The sequence below is a fragment of the Gracilinanus agilis genome, chromosome 6 (genome assembly GCF_016433145.1).
Source record: "Gracilinanus agilis isolate LMUSP501 chromosome 6, AgileGrace, whole genome shotgun sequence".
NCBI classification, from domain to species: Eukaryota; Metazoa; Chordata; class Mammalia; order Didelphimorphia; family Didelphidae; genus Gracilinanus; species Gracilinanus agilis.
Window position 1 is genome coordinate 211,805,342 of NC_058135.1, and position 25,567 is coordinate 211,830,908.

Below are 25,567 nucleotides of genomic sequence, written 5' to 3' on the forward strand. Positions count from 1 at the left end.
TGTGTATAAGAGACAGCTCTCTCTCTCTCTCTCTCTCTCTCTCTCTCTCTCTCTCTCTTTCTCTGTCCTCCCCCACAAAAAAAACCCTTACCTTCTGTCTTAGAATCAAATACTAATGATTTCAAAGCAGAAAAGAAGTAAGGCTAGGCAATCGAGTTTAGGAGACTTACCCAGGGTCACACAGCTAGGAAGTGACCAAGACCAGATTTTTACACAGGACCTCTCATCTCCAGGCCTGACTCTCTATCCACCAAACCACCTAGCTAACTCTCTTCTCAAATCACTTGCAGCTCTTTGAATATCTTTGGTATGTCTCACATTCTACTTGATTCTTGAATTATTTCTGACTATTTGCATTTTTTTCTAATATATTAGCTCTAAATTTGGAGTATGATAGTCCTGGGAGTTAATTTTGAGGTTTTTTTTAGGAAGTTACTAATGGTTCTTTCTACCTTACTTTGCTCTCTGGTTCTAATATATCTGGGTAATTTTTATATATGATTCCATAAAATTAACAAAGGATGCTGTTTAAAAATCTAAAGGGAGACTCTGTGAAAGAGTTAAAAAAATACTGGAATTAGATCCTAAAGAAAATAGTTTTAATCTCACATCTAACTCAATACTTGCTTTATCTCAATCAAGTCACTTAACCTCTTGAATCTTTCTCTAAAATAAAGATAATTTATTTTGGATTACTTACTTCATAGGAGTACTATTATTAATACCCCAAACTTCCATCTTATAATTAACACAATATATTGGTTCCAAGGCAGATGAGCAGTAAGGGCTAGGCAACTAGAGTTGAATAACTTACTCAGGGTCACACAGCTAGGAAGTGTCTGGATCCAGATTTGAACCCCAGTCCTCTGTCTCCAGGTCCTTCTCTCTATCCACTGAGCTACCTAGCTTCCCCTAGACACAAATGTGGTTTTTTTTGTCAACTGTTTAATTTATATCCAGAATTTTCATTATGGAAGTTGCTAAGTTCCTTTAGTCCATTCAGTTTGTTGGTTGGTAAAGGAGAGTATACACACATTCACACATTAAGGATGCCAACAGTTAAAATAATATTTGTTTGTAGTTTTAAAGTGCTGCAATTTTTAGTACACACACAATAAATATCGATTGATTCATTTATATGGGTAATACTCTTGATGAACAATTCTGATCACAAAAGACCTTTGCTCAAAAGCTTTTGATGCCTTCCATTGTTTATGGAATAGACAGACTTTTTAGCCTGTTATTCAAATCCCTCCATATTCTGCTTCCAAGTTACCATTCAAACTTATTTCATACTACATCCCTTCAAATACTCTATCTACTCTCTAAAATTCATGCTAGTTTGGTGTGTTTGCTTATTCTATCTCCAATGATTGCAATTGATATCACTTCCTACAAGCCTCAATCTTTCAAGACTCAAATGACATGACATCACTTCTATGAAAGTTTCCTTTAATATCCCATTTTATCCCATCCATTCAGCTTCTAATTTTATTCTAGTTCTCAATCTGCCCTACTAGACATAATAAATCTCCCTCCATGGGCTGAGTCAGTTTTTTAACTACCTTTTCTTTTTCCTCATAGAGTGTTTATGGCATTCACTCCCATTTTTCCAACATTGTTTTCACAATAACTAACCTGGTGAGGTCATGGTAAATCAGTAGAATTTGCTCATAATACGATGATATACTTAGAAAATCCTAGACAGTCTGAAGAGAAACAATGGCTTTGTTAAATCCTCATCTGCATTTCTAGTAATCAATAGCAGAATTCAGGAGGAAATAATAAAAAGGAAAATCCTATTAAAAAGTAAAAATAATGTCTGGGAATCAATTAATGAAAACTTAAGATCTAGTGATACATTTATAAATCAATCTTTAATGAAATAAAGAATTATTCAAATAACTGAAAGTATATTTGGTACTAATCTGGGCCATGCCAATATAATTACATCAACAATAAAGATGTTTGAATGAAACAATAATAATATATTTAATATTAATAATAACATTATTGTAAAATGAGGAAGTTGAGGGTCTTAAATTTATAGTTAGAAGGGACCTCATTGGCGATATCAAATTAAAATAGAAACAGGTCAGTAAACTATAGATAAGGATCCCTGTGAGCTACATATTAACTTAGAAAACCATACATTAGCATTATCTATGTTATATTGTATTTTTATTTATTTTGCTAAATTTTTCCCAATTACATTTTGGTCTAGCTTTAGAGAATTATTGAGTATTCTAGGCAGTGCAGCAAGTCATATCTGATACCTCTGGTTTAGCCTGTCTCTTTAATTTTTATGTATGGGGGAATAGCCTACAAAGGAACATACTAAATTTATACAAACACTTCAGTGGCAGATGTGAGAGTTCAACTGAGATCCTTTGACAAAGAACCAATAGCTCTTTCCATTGTTCTTCAGCTAAATGTTTATGAGTTCTAAGAACGCTTTGGAGCTCTAAATTCTATGATCTTCTTTGATGAATTGCATTAAATTTGAATTTGCAGGGAATATGTGGTTCACTCTCAAGGTCATATTTATTTTTTAGAGAAAGTTTCAACTTTAACTTATTAGGAAACTTTGTTTGCTCTGATTTTCTTCTGCCCACATTTTTATGACACCACTCACGGGAAAGAGATGGGAAGTTCAGGACTCATCAATTAAGTCAGCAAGTGAAAACATGAAGTGAAAATCTTCCTGTCTGGCAGGGTATCACCTCCACTAAACACTTCATTTTTCATGTACCACCAGCAAGGAAGCTTCACACTGTGTCCTCTACATCTTTCCAACTGAGCAAGAAGGAGAGAGACTGAAGAACTGAAACCTCCTTTCCAAATCTAAGTCCCCAAAGGTCCCCAAGCTTGCAGCCTAAAACTATCCTACCCTCTCTTTTCTGGCTGTCAACAAGAAAGCTAATTAGACTCCATGTAATCCTCACCCTGATCAATGGTATTCCTGCTTAATTGGGACAGATGCCAGCAAACCAACTCTTGATTCTCTGCAAGACATTTTAGGGACTTTAATAAAGGATTTCTCAGAATCAAGTCAGTTATCAGTCATTTTCAATTGTGCTTTTGGTTGTGTCTGCAAGCCTGCCACCCCACTTGATGCCCCATTGCTTTTTCGGAGGTGGTACAGCCCCCTGTCTACTTCATCTGGCTTCCTCCCTGGTCTATTCCTGTTTAATTAAGCTAACTTACCAATCATCTAAAAATATTTTATTCTAGAGATGCCATGTACTAATAATAACCCATGGTTCTAGAGTGCCTTACATTTCACAAAGTTCATTCCTCGTGATTCCTTGACAAGCTAGTCAGCATAGATATTATGAATGTATTCTTGTAGACAAAAAACATCTAAAGACCCAGAGGAAGTCAGGATAGTGTAGCTCTAGCAGAAAGAAGGTAACAGCTGTTGTCAACAGACAAAAATGGGTACCCCATTCTCTCTCCTGTTCTGAGGCTGTCTATAGGCAATGCATAAAAGAAAAGTGAGTCCATATCTCTGTCAACCCAGTTATCCCCAGCTCAGCTCCCCTGCGTTTATTTATTTATTCATTTTGTCATTCCAGTTAGTGTATTTCAGTTCCAATATAACAGTGCATGCTTTCTCTCCCCTTCCTCCTCCCATAAATTGATCTGTGGGACTGAGCTAATTTTATGAAAGCAGGGAAAACTAGAAAGCCTCTGTTTGAAGGACCAGAATCATTCTGGGGTATCTATTTACTCCAATGGCTTTTGCCATGAGTCTGTCTTTGTGTCCCCCTACATTATGTGTATCTCTGGAGAAGTCTTAGACTATTGAGCTTCCTGTGGAATTAGGCACAGAGAGCGTCAAAGGCAATGATGTTTCTGTGGAACAAGTTCTGATACAGCTGTGTCACTGATAACATCCGAGGCATTCTTGACTTTGTCTGCAATGCCTAGGTCAGATGACTCAGGACCTAGCAGTCTGCAATAAGTAAGTCCCTTTATTTTTCTCCCCTGTTGAAAAAGCCACATATTTCCATAAGAGAGATCCATAAGAAAGAAAGCTTGTGGTGTACGACTTGAGCCTTTGATCATAAAAGTTCCTCTTCTGTGTAATCAAAGTTGTTTTCTCGGAGACGTAGAACTGATTTCAGTTGGGGACTTGATAAGTTCACCAATACTAATGTCTTGATAGTTGGAAAGTGGCAATTACCTGTTGGTATTGTGAGTGGGGGAAAGATTGACAGACAAGTTGCCTTCATCATGGTATGCAGAACCCAATCGCCTCTACGTCTCATCTTCGTTGAGTTCAGACACCTTCATTTTTCATTTCACATTTCAAAATGAAGACTCCTAGAAAAAGCAATCAAAGGTTTAAAGGTGATTCAGAATACAAAGAAATTATTTTTCTTAGGCGATGAAATCAGGACTCATATATAATAATCAAGGAAAAGACTTCACTATGTCCATTTCTCTATGATAAAATTTGCTTCCTTGAATATGCTTTGACTGACTAGATTGTTTCACTAGATCTTTTGTGGTTATTATTACTAATAACTAATAGTGAATTTTACTTTCTTCATCTGTAAAATGGAGCTAGTAGTTCTTTTGCATACCCAGTAGATATTATTAGCATCAAATGGGATAAGTGACATAAAATTTGCAATAAAATTTTGGTTATTATGTATTATATCTTCCATGCATAAAAAGAGAGCAGGGCATAGTGTACAGACAGTTAAAGTCAAAGTCAAAAAGACCCAGGTCTAAGTCAAGCCTTTAATATCTATTGGCTCTGTGGTCCTAACCAAATCACTCTACTCATATTAAAATTAATTTGCATTGGTTAGAGGAATTTCCTCTAGTTGTTCCATATATCAAGGGGATCTTCTCCCTGAAATGGATGGAGTTAAAGCATAATTATATCATTAGAAACCTAAAACAATCTTACATGGTAAATTGTTCAAATATCAGTATTCCCATTTAATAAATGGAGAAAGTGAGGCTCAAAGAGCCTAAATGATGCCTAGAGTCATACAGCTAGTGAAGGCCATTTTATTATACTGTCTTGGAATGAGAATAGTATGTATATTGATAATCCTATGTATGTACTTTTCTAGGATTTTCCCTTCAACAACCCAGCAAGGGTGATAGCGTATTGTTATGCTATAACAGAGAAATAGACTTTAAAAGTCTATTCTAAGACTTTAAAAAAATACTTTTCTTACAGATAATGAAATCAAAATCTTGAAAAGTAAACTCACTTTCCCAGGTTAAAGAGTTAATAAGTAGCAGCTAAGAATTTTTTTTCTTTTCTCAGCTTTTTCATTTTAAGGCCAGTGTTTCTTGTTTGTTTGTTTTTGATTTAGGCAAATTCATCTCCCAAGATCTGCCCTTGTCTTATGTTGTATGTGTGTATATATAAGTACACACACCCTTATTTATACTATGGGAGGGTCAGGGAGGATTAGGATTAGCCCCTCTGTGAGGAGGGTTTGCTAAGCCCTCTTCAGGGCTACTCACCCACCTTTGGTGTCAATCTCTTACATAAACCTCATTTGTAGCATCAAAAGGTTGTAGCATGCACAGCAGTCACATCTTGGTAAAACTGATTCGGCAGAAGGGCTAAACCAGGCTGAAGGTATATGACAGGGCAGCACACTCTTCAGGAAGTTAATGGGGATGAGTACCTCAAGCACGTGAAGACTTCTCCAGAGCAATGGGTGGATGAGAACAATGTGTCTCGGTGGCCATGAAGGTGGCTGAAGCAGAGCTCTAGAGGGCTTAGAGCTTGATTAGACATCAAAGAAGCCAAGGTCATCCATGGCATCCAGGGCCATTTCCAGTTGCCCTGACTTTTGTCCTGCCACCGGACCTTGATGACTTGGGAAAAGAGGGAGGCTGACTATTTTGTGTATTTCTGTTTCACTTAAATCCAGCTCACAAGCAAGTTAAGACATCATGGGTCCCAGACCTTTGAAAATGAAGGACAAACAACAACAACATATATACTAAATGCATATGTATGCATGGAAATGAATTTTAAATTGGATTAAATTAATATTAACTATCACTGTTATTATAATTAAAAGTTATAATGTTAGCCAGTGATTTCAGTAATGACAAATGCATGCTTATGAAATCTGCAAATAAAATGAAAACAAGAGGGACAACAAACTCAGGATAATGGATTCAGGAGCCAAAAAGACTTAAACAGACCATAATGATGGGCCGAATCTAATAATATGAAATTCAATAAAAAGAAATATAAAATCCAGCATGAGTTTAAATGGTATGGCATCGAGCCAATCTGATGGACATCCTCCAAATCGGGGTTTTATAGACAATGCAATGTTTCTCTGCTCTCCCAAGAGGTGGAGGGCAAAGGTTTTATTTCACCCAACAGATAGATTTCTTTTCTGTGCATCAGCCAAAACAATGATCAGGTCCAGATGTGGCATCATTAACATCCATTTGTGTTTCTGTATTTTTAGGGCATGTCCATATTACCGACTTTAACATTGCCACCATAATAAAAGGAGCAGAAAAGGCTTCCTCTATGGCTGGAACGAAGCCCTACATGGGTAAGTTTTATAGAACATTAGAAAAAAACTTTAACACATAGTAGGCACTTAATTATTGTTTATTGCCTGGCTGACAGAGAGGTCCTTACTGGGGATTCAGAACACAGAATGTGAGATCTGAAAGAAACCTTAAAACACAGAATATTAGAAATGGGGATACCTTAGAACATATATTTGGAAGGGATATTGGAGATTATCACTTTTAGTCTCTCCTTTTATTTTTAATAGGGTTAGGGACTAGTCGAGGACTGGATCTGTGATTTCACTGGTATTGGGAACTCTTGGAAAAGGTAACTCTTACCAATGTAACCTTAAAGTTGCCTAGAGCACCAGGAAGAGACTTGTCCAAGTTTAAGCAGCTAATATATGTCAGAGGAAACACTCAGATTCTGCTTTTTTTTTTCCCCTCACTATTTGGAACTCATCCAATTGTTCAACAAATGTTATTCTTTATGCAATGGATTGTTCTAGGCTCTACCTTGCAAATTGCCTTAAGAGCTAGTTTACAATACATCCGCACACAGTTGCATTATTTTCTAAATGCATATGACATCTCCAATTAGATATATATGAAGAGAATGTCCAACTCTAAAAGCATTTAAAAACACTATGTTAAACAACCAAATAGCAACATGTTTTGAATTCAGGAAGTGTATAGAATCAAGATATTTGTCACGTGGTATATTAAATTATACTTAAATAACATTTTTCTCAGAAAAGTCCTATGAAGTAGATAGTAGAAATACTATCATCCACCCTTTACAGATGAAGAAACTGAGGCTCAGAGTAATAAATTACTTGCCCAGAGTTGGCTGGCTAGTTAGTGCTAGATTCGACCTTGAAGCCAGAAGTGCTTTGACCCCAAAGCTCTAAATTATTTTAGGCTTTATCATAGTTTTAAATCACCATAATAAAATTCTGATTTAAAAAAAAATCAGGACACACATCAAGAGAATGGATTCCCTTCCTACTACCAAGTAACTTTTCTAAACTCCAACATATTAAGGGAAGTTGGATATAGGTAATTATGATTTAATAGTAAATAAAACATACCCATACTATCACTTCTCTTATTATATTTAGATAGTAAATAGATTTTAGAATGAAAAGTAGTTAGGTAATGCAGTGGATAGAACACTGAACGGGAATCAGGAAGACTCATACTCATAAGTTCAAATCCAGCCTCAAACACTCACTAGGTATGTGACTACAGACAAATCATAACCCTAATGCCTCAGTTTTTTGGTGTTTTTTTTTTGTTTTTATTTTATAAATGATCTGGAAAAAGAAATGGCATATGGCACTAGTATCTTTGCCAAGAAACCCCAAAATGGGGTCACAAAGAGTTGAGTACCACTTAAACAAAAAAACAGCAAATTGAATACAGAAAACAGAAAACAGAATGATAAATCTGGAAGAGAAATTGGTGGGCAATTCTTCTCCAAGGTGAAAAGACATCAAATTACTTAGAAGCATCAAATTACCTCTTTTATTTTGTAAATAATATACTCATCATGAATATGAAATTATGGGAAAAAAACGGACCTTGTTTTTCTTTCCAGTAATTTGTTGTGTACAACTTACTCATATTCAGGACAATACCTAGAGCTTATAGAGGGAGGGTTTTCCAGGAGACTAGTGTCACCAAGTCAAAGAGTAGGTGTTTGGCAGAGGGTGTATGTGTGTGTGTGGTAGATTATGAAGGCTTTTACATGCCAAATAGAGCATTTCATATTTGCTCCTGAGATCAAATGAAAAAATACGTGAGCAAATTCCTTATACATTTATGTAGCATTTTACTGTTTGAAACTGTCACATTTCTGAGAAGTGGCTTCCCAGACTCTGCTTGAACATGTCCAATGATGGAAAAAGTCACTTTCTTGCAAGGTCGCCCATTTTATATTTTATTAATATTCTTAAGGACTTCTTCACCTTAAGACAACTGCTGCCTGAATGACTTCTCCCTTAAGCCTTCTCTTCTCCAGGCTAAGTATCCCCAATTCCTTCTCATGATTTTCCTATGACATATTCAGTTCCTCCACACTTCTGGATTATCTCAAAAATAAGCTTGGTTCTACAAAACCATACCCAGTTCACTGATGCATTTGATCACCCCAAAAGCCTCTTTTTTGCTTATGAATTTCTCAAAAGAGTTCAAATCCCTAGTCATAATTCACCGCTTCAAAGACTCTCTCACCAGGGCCATGGAAATCAGAGATAAGCAAGGAGCACGCCCCATTGCTCTGAACCTTTGGGGTAATTTACATTATATTGGTTCTCAGTTCTGTCAGTTCAAATTCTGTTATCCCAAGCTAATGTATTAATTTGGAATCAAATAGAACTGCTGTATTGGCCCGATAACTTCTTTCCTTGATAGGAAACTAAAGATACTGAACAGCAATGGAGAACCTGATTTGTTTAAGTTTGTAATAACAGTTTAGCTGTTTACCATTAGAGACACTTAACTCTACTGTAAGAGAAACTAGAGCAATACTTTATTCACTTACTCAGTAAATAAAGAAGATGTCGGCCATAATGAGGTCCAATGCAAATGCACAAATATAAATGATGTGGAAATATGAGAAAATTAATTTGTGCTAAATGTGCCAGATTAAGCAAGTTGGTAATAAAGACCTGTGGAAGCTTTGGAAGTGGATTAGATATTCGAGAGGCTACAAGTCAGTTTCAAAAGTCCCACTCTAAAATAACCAATCTTATTTGTTAGAATCAATTAATTTGAGTAAGATTGGTTTCTAAGGACATTTAGCCATTTGTATCTTACTGTTTTTTAAGAACACTGCTAAACTTTTCTGGATGAGAAATGGGCTGACCTTTTATTGCCATCTCCTTACCAGTTCTTACATAATACCAGAGGTATACATTTAAAGAACATATCTCATCTCAAAGGATATCAAAATTTTTGATGCTTCTAGGACTACTAATCTTCTTTAAAGATCAAGAATAATGCATTCTGTTGAGAGAGGAATTGTGACGTAGTACAAAAGACTTTGGTCATGGAGTCAAAGATGACACCAGTTTGGATGTCACCACAATCCAAACTTTCCATAAATAATCTCACCTCTAGCTATCACCCTTGCAATCCATCCTTTATATAGATTTCAAATCGGTATTTCTACCGCATGTTATACATGTCTTTCCCTTGTCGAAGATATTTCAGAGACTCCTAGTTTTTTCTAGAATAAGACAATGATAATAATAACAGCAATAAAAGAAACAATAATAATAGCTCACACTTTGAGGTTTACAAAGCACTTAACATGTTATCTCACTTGATTCTCACAACAACCCTGGGTTCCAGGTGCTTTTACAGATGAGGGAACTGAAATCAAGAGAAAATAAATGACTTGCACACAACGCAACTAGGTGTCTGAGGAAGCATTTGAATTTGGGTCTTCTTGACTCTCAGCCCAGCACTCTATCCACTGTGCCACTTAGAATTCCTCTATCTGGCATTTCAAGTCCTTCCCAATGTTGCTCCATCCTATGTGCCAGATTCATGTCACATTATTTCCCCTTACACAGTGTTCTTGCCGTATTTCCCTCCCTCCTGTTCTTAATAGTTACATTTAATCTCATGCTTCCATGATTTGGGGGAGATTATACCTGGAATGCTTTATCTCCTAATCTCCCAACCTAGGAATCCCTAGATCCATTTGAAGCTCAACTCAAGTGTCCTTCCCACTCTTGCCAAATAGTAGGCACTTAATAAATAAATGTTGACTTCAATTGAATTGAGCCCTGCAAGCCTTTCCTTACCTTTTTTATTTCATGGACATTGGTGTAGCCCTCAGACTATCTATTTATAACTTCTCATCTTTGCTATGTGGGTAGACCCATCTTTTTTTTTTCTGGTTTTGTTCACCCATGGATGATGTTTACACTTCTCAAGCATAAATCATTACTAGTAAAAAAACTTCAAGTCAGCTTAACTCCCTATGAAAACTTTATAATAATGATAATAATAATATCTGGCATCTATACATTGTTTAAATGTTGGCAAAATGCTTTGCAAATATTTCATTTTATCCTCAGAGCAACCCTAGGGGGGCATTATTATTGTCTCCACTTTACAAATGAGGCAACCGAGACTGAAAGTGTTTAAAGTGATAAACCGAGTCACACAGCTGGTAAGTGTCTGTGTCTGTAGTCAAGCTACTTTGCTCACTTCTTCTTGAACATGCTTTAGGAGGTTGTCCTTTCCTCAGTTTATTCATCCAGGAATAAAGGACGATAAAAAGATCCACCTCACAGGGTTGTTATGAGGATGAAATCATTCAATCAATCGATAAATCTTTATCAAGCACCTACTATATTTCAGGCACTCTGCTAGGCACTGGGGATACAAAAAAAGACAAATGACAGTCCCTGCTCCCATGAGAAATGTAAAAAGCAAGCTATATACAGGATAACTAAGAAATCTTTAAGGAAAGGAAGGCTCTGGAATTAAAAGGAGTTAGAAAAAGGCTTCCTATAGAAGGCAGGGTTTTAGTTGGGACTAAAAGGCAATTAGGGAGACCAGTATTTGGGATAGAAGAGGGAGAGTGTTCTGGACATGGGGGACAGCCAAAGGAAATGCCCAGAGCTGATAGCAGGAGTGTCTGCCAAGAGGTCAATGTCATTGGGTCAGGGAGATGTTTAGCAGTAAGATGTAAAAAGACTGGAAAGGTATGTAGAGGTGTGTGTGGGGAGAGGTTAGATTATGAAGGGCTTTGAATGCCAAACTGAGCATTTTGCTCCCCAGATCAAAATGAATATCAAATGAGCGAATGATATTCATTCCTCATGCATTTATATAGCATTTTTGTTTGAAACTTTTCTTTGTTATATCTATTGTTTGATCCTCAAAACAAGTCTATGAGCTACTTGGGCATATGTTAGGAAAGTTTGGGTTGAAAGAGTCTTAGAAATCATTGGGTTCAATTCCCTTATTTTAAGAGAAGGACCTGGAGATTGGGACTTGCTTATAAATACACAGTACCCAGGTCTCCTGACTTTTATAATCTAGTGCTTTTTTGATGGAGAAGAAAAGTAATGAATGTTTGGGAACTCAAGACAACTTGAAGAAATTAAAAACTCAACAGTATTGAAAGAGCAAAGAGGCACTGAAAATGATTCTGCCAATAACTGATCGTCTGAATAAGTGTGAATCAGATAAAGAATGTAGGACAAGAGAAGGCGGACCAAAGAAATGTATAGTTTAGGTCACACTTTATACAGGGAATAGATAATTGATCATTGGGCCAATTTCTTACCTTGCTGTAAGTCAACTCTATTGATTAGTAAAAATTGGATTGTCCTCAGAGACAGGCGAGCATGATTCTTATCTCTAATCTACCACAGACTAGTCACATGTTTCCCAGAAAATCACTTTCTCTGACCCTCGCTTTCCTGGTCTTTAAAATGAATTGGTGAGGGGCAACTAGGTGGCTCAGTGGATTGATAACCAGGCCTAGAGATAGTAGGTGCTGGGTTCAAATCTGGCCTCAGACATTTCCTAGGTATGTGACTAAGCGAGTCAATTAACACCCATTGCCTAGCCCTTACTGCTTTTCTGTCTTAGAATCAAGAGTATTGATTCCAAGATGGAAGGTAAAGGTTTTTTAAAAATGCAGGGATTGAATCAGATGGTATCCAAGACACTTTCCCAACTCTAACATTCAGTCAATTTCTGTAGCAGATGAACATTGTTATGATTACTATCAAACACAGAATGTGGAACATAGAATCTCAGAATTCAAAGGGATCTCAAAGTTCATTTAATTCAATTTATCTACACTGGACTAAGAATTTCCATCCACAAGTGATCATCCAGTCCTTGTTTGGAAATTCCAGTGATTGAGAAGTCCTTACTTACAATAACTGTCCATTTCAATAGTGGAAATATAAGACTGTTAGGAGGTTTATCTGTACATGTAGCTGAAATCCAGCTCTCTGCAACTCCAGTTTCTAGTTCTGCTCCCAAGGACCAATCAAAAGTTTAATTTCTCTTCCACTCGATAGCTCTGCAACTATCTGAAGACCACTACAGTATCCCTTCTTAAGCTCTCTGTTCTTCATGTTAAATATTTCAAGTACCCTTTCCATCCTGGTCACTCTCCTTTATTCTAGCTCCAACTTATTAACCATTCTTCTAAAATACATTATTCAGAATTCTACATGGTATCTACTCCAACTGTGATATGACAAGGATAGAGAACATCAGGATTCTCACCTCCCTCATTTTGGATACCATATATTTGGGTAGTCTTTGGTCTAAATCAGCATCACTAAAGGCAGAGCTTCAATGTTTTGTGTCTTATGCCTTATCAATTAATTAATTGAGCAACAAGCATTTATTAAGCTCTTACTATTTACCAGGCACTATATGATGTGCAGCAGATACAAAAGAAGGCAAAAAACTAATTTGCTCTTTAAAAAAGATTAGACCCTCCTGGAAGCAATATCACTCCCCTCACCTCCTCCTGCCCCGGCCCAGGATACCACATTGGCATAGTTGGGGTACTGTTTAAATTAAATTAAATTAAATTACTCATTCAGTTTCTTCATTAAATATGAGCCTTTCTTAGTGATGTTACTATGTGGTGACACCAGTGGAAAGAATAATGGACTGACAGTCAAGAAGATGTGTTCAAATGTGACTTCAGACATTTGCTATCTATATGATCCTGAGCAAGAATTCAAAACCAAGCCTCAAACACTTAGCATCTCTGTGAACCTGGGCAAGTCACTTAACCTATCTGCCTCAGCTTCCTCTCTAAAGAGGGGATAGCTAGCTCCAAGAATTATTATGAAAATCAAATGAGATAATATTTGTAAAGTGCTTCCCGCATAGACATGTTAAAAGCATTTAATAAATGCTTTCTGTCTTGCTTCTTTCTAGAGATGTCTAAATTTCATTCAGCATCATTCATTGAATGACCCACAGGGAAATATGCTAGGCTTTGATTGGAATCAGCTTTATATGCAGGAAAAGTAGATATTTGCTTATTTGGGGTGACTTAAGGAAGCCTCTTTATATGCTACATAAAATACTTTCTTCCTTTATGTTACTCACACCTTTAATATCCCTGGGAATTAATGAATTAGAGAAAAATTATATACCTCTTTTCTGAGAATATCTATAATAGGACATGCCCATAACATCTTTAAGAAATAATGAATTAAAAAAACATATTATAAGCCTGTTTCCTGAGGACCTGCTGAGTTGAGGTGGGAGAGCTTTGGCCACGGGCTAATGAATTTTTTAGTTACAGTACTCCTTCAAGACAATCTATTAAAATGAAAATGGGTAGCAAAATGTCTCTGGAGGCAAAACCAACAAAATTAAAGATACTTGAAGTATTGATATCACTAACATTCATGTCTTTTAGGATAATGGATTATTCACCATTCAAGGCAAATACAGCCTGGAGAGGATTTATACATGAATACTTGTCTGTCCTTAACCCATTAGTGAGAATAATCCTCCTAAATCTTTACAAAGGAAAACAAACAAAACCAATTCTACTGAAATATAATAATAATTAATATAACAACAACATTAGCAAGATCACAAACGCCAGATTAAGAACGTTTGTGATATCAGCTATTTCTTCTTTTCTCAGGTATACTTCCTCTGAGGTCTAGAGTCCTTAAATTTTACAGACTGGATGGAGCTGAGAAAGTAGACTTGAACAGCTCCAATTTCAAGGCAATAGAAGCTACTTTCTGGCAACCGCCAAAGCAGCTACTGCTAGGTACTTTCCCAGGTACTATAAATGATCCTAGAGGTAGCTCTAGACCAGTGATGGTGAACCAACTGTGTGTCGTGTCATGGCCCCACCTTACCTCATACAGGGGAGGGAGAAAAGGAGGGAAGTAGCCCAAGCACACCACTCGGGTTGGGGGCTCAGTAAATACTTCCATTGGGCTCCTGGGCAGAGGAGGGGAGTCACAGTGGAGGGTGGAAGACAATAGCTCCACCAGAGTCCCTCTGCCTTTCTAGTAACTAACTCTGGTGGGCCACAGTACATGTGCCCACAGAGAGGTCTCTGCATGCCATCTTTGGCACTCGTGCCAAAGGTACACCATAGCAGCCCTAGACCCTGTCCTGTTCTGTAGATATTCAAAGACATTGAACATGTCAGTGATTTGGGAAATCTGACAACATCCAAGGAGAAACTTATCTCCTGACTGAGTGTGTTTTTCTTATATCTTCTTCCTTTTTGCATGTGCCAATTCATATGTTGATAATGTATTCATATATTCATTTCATCATATTAATCAGCCCTGGAATGGAGGTTAACTAAACTCTTCATGGGCTCCAGGGAATTCACATGATCCTTTATCTGGGATACTTAAAAAAATATTGCACATTCCATCTGTTATTTTAATTAATAAAAAATCTGGCTCTATGCAAATATCTTTCCCTAGGATGTCTTGAGAGTTTGCCCTGTGGGACTTTATCCACTGAATCATTAACTGAGCTGGTGCAATTAATATTCTGTGAACCATTTATGGGGCCTTTGAGCTCAAGAGATCAAGTGACTGAAATCCACAAATCTGTTATTTGACACTGAGTATTCACTTGGATGAACATAGGAGGATTCAGATTTATAGAGAGGATTCACATTTATACACACTATCTTATCTTATCATCTTATGGTATATGGAATGCTCACCCACACTAGTTAGTGCACTTTAAAAATGAGTGATTTTGACAATTCAACCCTCTCATTTATAGGGTTTTGGTATTATAAGAGATCTTATTGATAATCTAATAAAAAAGATAAGCGAAGAGGAAAAAAGTGGTTAAAATGACTTGCCCAGAATAATATAGGGAAGATTAACTTAACTTGCCTTCTATAATTTACCCTTTTCTGTTGTTGTTTTTTTCCATTTTTTTTGTGGGCTAGCTCTCCTCTTTCTAATTTCTGACTATTGTCATTCCCCAAGGTTCTCTCTTTATTCTTTTTATAGTCTCTGAAGTAATGAAACAATGTGAGTTCTATGCAAGCACTATTTTAGGTTTTGGGAGTAGAAAAGACAATGTAAAAAGAGTTCTGTCCTCAAGGAACTTATAGTCAAGCAAAGGGAGACAGCATGTCATTATATAAGTCTGTTATATATATATATATATATATATATACACACACACATGTGTATATGTATATATATACATATATATATATATATATTTATAATAGAATCTGTGAAGCGATTTTGAAGGGAAGACATTAATGACCTGGCTGATCAGAAAAAGCCTCCTTTGATGATCATATTCATTCCCCTTCTTATATCCCCTTCATAAGACATTTAGTTATGGGTTTTTCTCCTGTATTCCATATGTGTATCTCCAGCTATCTCCCAGGCATTTGTTCTTAATGATCTTTTTATAAAACAAACCAATAAAACCTTTACTCTCTCTTAGAGTTGATTCTAAGGCAGGAGAGCCATAAGGGCTAGGAAATTGAGGTTAAGTGACTTGCCTTCCTTGGGTCACATATCTAGGAAGTGTGTGAACACAGATTTGAACCCAGGACCTCCAGAATCCTGGCCTGCCTCTCTATTCCCCTGAGCCACCTAGCTGCTCCTTGCCTTATGATCTTATAGTGGGTCAGATTTCTACAAGCAACACAAATTCAACATCTACTAATAATCTGTATAAGATTGAATCATCATAATCACTAACATTATTATTATGATTAATCTCAGAGTTGGAAGGAACCTCTGAGGTCACCTAATTCAGTCTGTACCCCTTTTTAAAATATCCCTGGCAATTTCTCAACCAAGATTTGTATGAAGGCCACCAATGATGGCCAATTCATTAGCACCTGAATCGGGTCAACAAGCACTTTCTGTATGACATACATGGTACTAAACTCTGGGGACATAAATGCAAACAGAAAGCATGATAGTTCTTTCCATCAAGGAGTTTACATTCTGATAGGAGAGGGCCATATAAAAGGAAACTGAAAGTGGGTGGGGGGAGGAGAAAAGTACCTGGCATAGGGCCAAAGTGGAGAAAGTCTGAGCACAGGTGGAGCAGAAGGAAGACTTGACCAGCTATTTTTCCTATTTATTGTCATTCATATGTTTTTAAATTTTTTAATTACTTTAAATTTTTTGATTCAAAGATATATTTTATTTTTCCAATCACATATAATAACAATATTCAATATACGTTTTCCTAAATTATAGATCCAAATAGTTTCCCTCCCTCCCTTCTTTCCACCCTTTTGGAGATGGTAAGCAATTTGATCTGGCTTATACATGTATTATCATGAAAAAAAATAATTCCATACAGCCATTGTTGTAAGAGAATACTCATGTAAAACCAAAACCCCAAAATAAAATCATAAATAAACTAAAAAAAGAGAAAGAAGACGTGACTGGCCAGGACCTCCTCTTTTAAGCAGAGGATCTTGCAGGAACCACAGAGTCAGAGGGTACATCCAGTGTATGAAATTCCAGAGAAGACTAATTTTCCAGGGAGATGAGGTTTCTGGGGACATTGAAGAGAAAATCTGGAAAGAGTTAGGAGTGCAACCTGGAGAGAAATTAAGGCTGATCTGAGGCTGACCATTCCACTTAGGAACAGCTCTGTTAGGAAGTTTCATTTTATTTTTTTTTCTTTATTCCAATATAAGGTCTGCTTGTCAGTATCTTCCACCTTTGCTTTTATTTTTCCTCCTTTGGTCCAAGAAACATGAGTCCAATCCTTCCATTTGATGACCCTTCAGATAGCTGTTGACCCCTAACACAGTCCCCTTTTCACTAAGTCCTTTCCTTCAAGCCTCAGCTAAAGTCCCACCTTTTCTTTTACTTTTACTTGTACTTTTTTTTAGCTCTACTTAGTGTTAGTGCCTTCCATTGAGAGGATCTCCAATTTACCCACTATTTGACTTGTTTGTACATAGTTGTTTGCATGTTGTCTCCCCCATTAGAGCGTGAGCTCCTTGGGAAGAGGGGCCATCTTTTGCCCTTCTTTGTATCTCCAGCACTTGGTCTATGCTTGACACTTAGTATATGCTCAAAAGATATTTATTAACTAACTGGCTAACAGATCTTTGTCATGTAGAGAATCTTCCATATCTGAGCTATTTCCATTAAGTGACTTCTGAGCTACAAGGGTCCTGGAAAGATATAACAGAGTTGAAACTTGTAAAGAGACATTATGCTTGTCTCTGTATTTTCACTGCTTATCACAGAGACTGGAAAATAATAGACTGATTGCCTGATTGATGAAGGAGTGAGATCTTCCTTAAATTCCTTCCACCTCTGATGCTCTGGGGACTGTGATCTAGGACATCTGTCCACTTGAACATCCTGGATACAAAAGTACTTTGATGGCATTTATTGCAGTATTCCTAGTCAAGGATAAAGTCAGCCCAATAATATTTTGAACCCAACCTAAAACTGGAGGATTTCAGGCTCAGCAGGTCTAGTCACTGAATAGCATTTTACACCCAGTCACAGCAATCTCAGCTTTCAGTCATATTCTGAGAGCTAAATCAGGAAGTTCATAATGATCATCATTAGTGGGCTTGCTCTTTTTTTCTTTTTGAACAATGAGGAAATATTCTCATTTTGGCAGTGTTTAGTGTAATATGTACAGTCCAACAAAGTTCATGTTGACATTTCCAAGGGGTGGGGGAAAGGAGGGAATTTGCTGTCTTTAATTTTATACTCTACATCAATGCGTTTCTGAATAACTGATTATATGCCACCCCTTGGACTTAATTCTTACTTTCTATTTAAAACCTGTGCTGGTAGAATTACTCAACTACTCATTGCAATGTTTATGATGACTTGAGAATTGATATTGGCATACCACTGGGCAGATGATGGCAGAACTATGAAGGTTTCCACTGAGTTTGTACATAAGCAGCCAAGTTGGAGAGAACAGAAATCAAAATCAAGTTCCATCTGTCTTTCAAAATTATTATTAAATCGAGGCTTTTGGTTAAATCTGAGAAGACAGTAGAATGTAGGCTCCTCTAGGGAAGAGGCAATTTCACCTGTGTTTGTGTATCCCCTAGCCCTTAACACAAAATCAGGGCTTAATAAAGATTTATTGAATAGTCTGATTATGTAAAATATAATTTTATAGATCTCCAGGACATGCAGAGCCTTAGGAGTGGGGGGCAATTTAGGTTAGGAGAAGAAGGGCTTAAGAACTATGCTGAGGACTGTGTCCAGCTTTCTCTCCAAACCCTACTAGACTAAATGGCTGTCTTCTTTCCATTGCCCACCTTTAGCCTGGGAACCTTCTGTGATTAAAAAATGTGTATATATATTTATACATATATATGTATGTGTATATATATATATATATATATATATATATATATATAATTATGAACTTAGCAAGCATGAGCATTTCCACATGCACAGAACAGATAAAGAAGACTGTATATGAAACCATGGCACTTTATATGTACAACTTTTAAAAGTAATTATTAAATTAAGATTTTCTAATTGTGTCTCCAAAATCTCTTTCTGTTCTTTTCTTGTGTACTTTTTAAATGTTTCCTTTTTTTCTTTTCTCCTTTTTCATCAAGATGGAAATCAACTTACTTCTCTCTGCTCTCAATAACTGCCCCTGCCTGTTACAAATCCTCTTCTATCCTAAATAAATATTATCTGTAAAATTCATACATCGACTGTATCTGAAAATGTAAGTGTAATTCTGAACCTCTAATTCATCACCTCTCTTCCAAGAGGTGAAGATATGCTTCATCATCAGTCTTCTGGAATCGTGATTAGTCATTTTGTATTGATCAAAGTTCTTAAGTTCTTCAAAGTTGTTTCACTTTGTGTTATTATAGTGATCTTATTAACTGACCTCCTGGATCTGCTTATTTTACTCTGCATCAATTCATATAAGTCTTTCTAGGATTCTCTATATATCTGTCCCTTTTTAGAATTTCTTATGGTTTCATAACATTTTATTATATTTACGTACCATGAGCAATTCTTCAATAATTGATAAGTGCCTACTTTGTTTTCAATATTTTGCTGCAACAAAAGGTGCTACTATAAATATTTTTGTACATATGCATCTTTCCCCCTCTCTTTTGGATATATGTGTAATCTCATAATCTTTGGGTTAAAGAATATTCTCAATTTAATGATTTTTGTTGGGTATTATTCCAGCAGGGTCAGAACAGTGTGTAGTTCATCAATGTGCCTATCATCCCCACACCCCTCAAACAGTTGTCATTTTGCTTTTTTTTTTTTTTTTTACTTTTGCCAAATTGATGGCTTTAGAGCTGTGATTCCCAAAGTGGGCACTACCACCCCCTTGTGGGTGCTACAGAGATTCAGAAGTGTAATGATGGCCACAGGTGCATCTATCTTTCCTAAAATTGCTATTAAAATTTAGAAAAAATTAATTTCCAGGGGGCTAAGTAATATTTATTTCTGGAAAGGAAGTGGTAGGCCAAAAAAGTTTAGGAACAACTGCTTTAGAGTAAACCTCAGAGATAATATACTTTGTACTTTTCTTGTGATTAATAATTCAAAGCATTTTTATATTTTTATTTTTTATATCTTGTATCTCTGGTGATTTTTCAAAACCTTTGAACACTTCTTTATTGGGTAATAGCTCTTATTCTTATATCTTATAGCAACTCCATATATATTTTGGATATCAGACCTTCATCTAAAAAATTACTACAAAGTCTTTTCCCAGTTAATTGATTTTCTTTTAATTCTAATTACATTGATTTGAGCAAAGACATTTTAATGAAATTTTATATGATTATGGATATAAACCTGAAATAAACCTCAGAAGTCATCTTGTACAGTGATATCAGAGTAGAATAGAGTACCACTAAATCTCACATAGGGGTACCTGCAGGCTCATTTTTACTTAAAAAAACCTTGTATTAATATTGTTTATTTTCTATTTTATTAAATATTTCCCAATGATGTTTTAATCTGATTTCAGGCCTTTGGGAGTGTGCTCAGCTATGTGTCTGATGCCTCTCTGAATAGTCCAATTCCTTCATTTTACAAATAAAAAAGTTGAGGTCCAACAAGGTAGTGCTGTTTGCCCACAATCCCAAAGTAAATGGCAGATCTAAAATTCCAAATCAAGTTTTCTAGTGTACCAGTAACAATAAAAATGTGTCTCATAATAATGGCGTGAACTCTTCTACAAATAGACCAACAGTGGGAAGAATGGGCACATCTAGGGAACATATATTGGGGAGCAACTCTGGACTCCATTGCTGGTAATGACCTCTTACTGGTTCTGCTAGGAATGTTTACCACTAGTTGGGTATTGTATAAACTCTCTTCTAGATGTGTGGAGAAGTCTTTTGTTCTCTATTATTCTTGTGCAGTCATTCTTAGATAGTACTCTGTCGGGAGGCTACTAGTGAAGAGTGGAAACTTTCTCCAATGTTGTTGTGAAGATCAGATAAAATAATATTTATAAACCATTTAGCACAGTGCTAAAAAATGAGCAAGAAAGAAATTAAGGAGGGGAATATAATTTTAGAAAAGTTAGATTTCATAGAGTTCTAGAGAAAACTGAATGAGATTAAAAAGGAAAATACTTTTCCATTGCAATACATTGTACCTTCACAAAAAGATCATGTAATAGGACATAAAAGCCTCACAACCATATTCAGAAAAGCAGAAATATTAAATGAATCATGATCAGATCATAATGCTATAAAATTACATTCAAAAAAGGGCTACACAAAAATGATGAAAGGATAATTGAAGAATGAGCTCTCATTTTTATTATTTGGACCTGGATAGTATTGGAAAAAATTCAGTGAAGTATCTCCTAGATCCACGGGTTCTTAGAGATTGCCTTAGGTCCTGTACTTCCTATAAAGATTGTTATGTTATAAATTTATACAGGCTCAAAGCTGGAAGGGACATAGGAAGTAACGGTTAGAAGAGGCCCTTAGAACACAGAATGTCATAGCAGGAGGAGATTTTAATATAGAGGATGTAATAGAGTGAAAATTCCTTAGAACAGAGAATGTTAAAGCTTTAAGAGATATATAAGAACAACTGGCTGAATCCCTCAATTTTATAGAGAAGGAAACTGAGGTAGGGTTCCTTGCCCAATGTCACATAACTAATAATAGTCATACCTAAAACTGTGGCTGTTCCTCTGATTTCTAAGCCAATGAAACTAATTTCCAACACATACTTTCTCCCTAAAGTAAACAAAAATAAATTAAAATTCCCCATTTGAATTTCTATGACAAAGCATTAATCATCTCCTTTTCTTTAAGAAGAAGATAGTGGTAATAGCATTGGATTTGGTGACTTGGTTGCAAATTCCAACTCTGCCTCATACTAGTAATGTGACCATGGGCACATTATTTCCCATCATAGGACCTGTTTCCCAATTTGGAAAGTGACAGAATTGGACTAAGTGAGCTCCAAGTTCCCTTGCAGTTCTAAATCCATGATCCTATGAAATTATTTTCCCTTTTTCTCAGCTTTGGTACACACACTTCATCAGTACCCTTAGTTGCCTCTGCCCCTATGACTGGGGGACTGGAAAATTGGAAAATAGAATTTAAAAAACTCTTCTCAAAGCTTCCCTTTAAGGATGATTCAGAATCCAAGACAACTCTTCATTTTTTACCATTTCATCATTCATTTCACCATTTTGCACTGATTAGTTTAGGCTCTACCATCATCATGCCCTTCACCAGTTATCCTGTCTCTTCCCCCTTTTCATTTCCCTTTTATGTGTTATTTTCCCTTTTTGGATTGTAAGGTCCTTAAAAGTAGAGACTTATCTTTTTTCTTATTTTTATCCCCAGGGCTTAGCCCAACACACAGTAGGCAAATAATAAATGTTTATTGCATTGCATTACTATTATCACTCTTAGATGCTGTGAACATGATGATAATACTGGTATTAGTTCAGTTTTAGTCATGGACAAAGAATTAAATGAATTAATAACAAAAGATAATGAAGGGTTCTTAGAGTTCTCAGAACTATTTTATCAAGACCCAACCTCTCTCCTAAATAACAGTCTCACATGTCAAAATACCAATTAGATAATTCAAGCTGGATGATCCATAGACATATTAAACTCAGCCTATCTAAAACTGAACTTATTATCTTTCCTCCCAAGACATCTCCTCTTTTGAAATTCCCCATTAATGTCAAAGGTGCCACCAACCTTACCAGTCCCCCAGGCTCATAACCTAGTACCCTACTCAATTCCTCATTTTCTTTCATCCCCTTTATCCAATCAATGTACAAGATCTATTGTGTCCTAGCTTTGTAATATCTTTTAAAAGATTAATACTTATCTTCCATCTTAAAATTAATACTTTGTATTGGCTCCGAGACAAAAGACTGATAAGGACTAGACAGTTGGAGTTAAGTTATTTGCCCAGGGTCACACAGCTAGGAAGTGTCTGAAGTAAAATTAGAACCCAGGACCTCTCATCTCTGGGCCTGGTTCTCAATCCATTGAGTCATCTAGCTTGCCTATTACTTACTCTTCAATCCATTGGATATTGGCCTACTTGTATTCCTCACATAAGATACTCTCTCCCACCTCCAGGGATGTTCATCTACTATCCCCTATACCTGGAACTCTCTGGTTTCTCATTTCTACCTCCTGGATTCCTTCAAGTTCTAGCTATAATTTCATCATCTATAACAGTGATTCCAAAAGTGGGCGCCACCGCCCCCTGGTGGGTGCTGCAGTGATCTGGGGGTGCAGTGAATAACTGTAAGGGGGTAGTGATAGTATGTGACAGGGGGCACAAAGTAATATTTTTTCTGGAAAGGGGGCAGTAGGCCAAAAAAGTTTGGGAACCACTAATCTATAAGAAGTCTTTTCTGATCCTCCTTAATCCTGAGCCTCCTTAATCCTGAGCCTCCTTAATCCTAGTGCCTCCTTTCTTTTGATTATCTCCAATTTGTTCTGTATATACCTTATTTATATGTAGTTGCATATTGTCTCCCCCATTAGATAGTGAGCCCCTTAAAAAAAGGTACTGTTTTTCTTTTTCATTCCTTCCTTTTAAAAAAATCTTCTCTTCTGTCTTAGAACTGATAGAAGTACCTGTTCAAAGGCAGAAGAGTAGTAAGAGCTAGGCAACTGGAGTGATTTCCCCAACATAAAAATGTCTGAGGTCAGATTTGAACCCAGGACCTCTGGTCTTTAGTCTTAGCTCTTAATCTAGTGAGCCACTTATCTGCCCCTTGTTTTTTTTTTTCTTTCTTTGTACCTCTAAGTATTTGACACAGTTTTAGCACATTATTCACACTTACTAAGTGCTTGTTGAGTGATTGATTCAAAGTAACTCCTCCTATATTCACCTTATTAACGGAATAGGAATGTCCCCTAAAATGTAGGCATCAACTGGTCATCAAGCCTTTACTTGAAGATCTCCAGTGAAAGCAACCATTCTATTCCCAAAACATCTCCTTTTTTCACTTAATATTTGTTAATCATATCCTATGTGCAAAGCTCTGTTGATACTAAAATGCATAGAAAATGTAATAACAATATCATCTTTTCTCATTAGAATGCATTAGACTCTCATTAGAATGAACAATTTTCAGGAAAGGTGATTTAGACACCACCTAGTCCAATCCTCTTAAATGTGTGTTTCTCTAGATAGAATGAATTCTTCTCTGGAAACTGAATGGAGACATTTCTAGTCACAACATGCTATGACTACCCTGTTACGATTTTTAGTTGCTCTGACAAATAGTGGATGGAAGGATGTATACAAAATAATTGATCAAAAATGATTAATATTTCATAAAATGTCCTTAAAAATAGAAGCCTAAATTTTTGCTAATTCTATTGTAAAGGAGAGAACACTAGGCTGAGGAGATTGGGGTTCTGGATAAGCCACTAACCCCCTGCATGTGACTTGAGGTGAGTCATTTGACTTCTCAGGGCTTTAAATGAATCATCTGTTTAATCAGTGGGTTGGATTCATTGATCTCACATCTTTAGCAGCTCTACAATCACATATGTTAATGTCCCAGGATCTTTAAGATTTTGTTTTCTGATGAGCTTGGAGAACAGAATGCTTGGGAGGACATTCTTGACGATGATGAAAACTGATGGGATGTTATATGGAAGAGAGGTTAGACTTATTGTTCCTGACCCAGAAAGGAAACCTAGGGTGAATGAGGTATGAAACTTAAAGTTTACAGAAAGAAATTTCTGTTCGCCACAAGGAAGAAACTATTTAACTTCTTCTTGGGCAGCTCTAGCCATGCTCTTGCCAGTCGGACCATCATTTGCACCTCCTATCCCCTCTCCTCTGTTGAGTTGTCTCCCATCCTTTCCTCTCCTCCCCTCCCTTACTCTCTCTGTCTCTGACTCTCTCCCCAAATTCAGAGAGTGTTTTTTTATTATAGCTATTAAAGGGAGTAATAATAGAATATGGTGACTGATTGGACAGGCCATAAAGAAGAGGAAAGAATCAAAGATGAAAGTAGTAGCAGTGGCTTTATCAAGGTGCAACACATCTCTGAGCTTAGTTTTCAAGTAAAATTGCAAATTTTGATTTGATTAAAAATACATTTTGCATCACACAATGGACAGGGCTGGACCAATGATTTCCCTGGCATAGGGACTTCCTTTGTGATGAAACTCTTCCATGCATTTTGGCATCTTTTCTGCAATGTGTGGGCTTCATGAGTTTCCCATTTCATTAAGAGTTGATGTGACCTGCTTAGCCTGACACAACCCATTTGTGTCAGAGGCAGGATGTGAACCTCAGGTCTTCCTGAATCAGAGAGCATCTCTTTGCCCATAATGCTGAACTCAGCACAAACTCAGCAGAAAGGGACTCGCTCATGACTGTGTAAATTAAGCACCATGTTTTTTTTTTATCTTTGTTCTTTTCTCTTTGGCAGCCCCAGAAGTATTCCAGGTGTTTATGGACGGAGGCCCAGGGTACTCCTACCCTGTGGATTGGTGGTCCCTGGGAATTACGGCTTATGAATTATTGCGTGGCTGGGTAAGGAATCTTGCTGTTCCCTA

General features: G+C 36.6%; 1 protein-coding gene across 1 annotated transcript in view; it reads left to right on the forward strand.

The window, feature by feature from the left end:
* The window catches only part of STK32B (serine/threonine kinase 32B), a 320,859-nt gene that overhangs the window by 233,765 nt on the left and 61,527 nt on the right, over positions 1-25,567 (forward strand). Inside the window, exons 5-6 of the mRNA XM_044680894.1 lie at positions 6,468-6,557; positions 25,441-25,544. Of these exons, the coding sequence (XP_044536829.1) occupies positions 6,468-6,557; positions 25,441-25,544 (194 nt within the window). The remainder of the gene's footprint in view (positions 1-6,467; positions 6,558-25,440; positions 25,545-25,567) is intronic.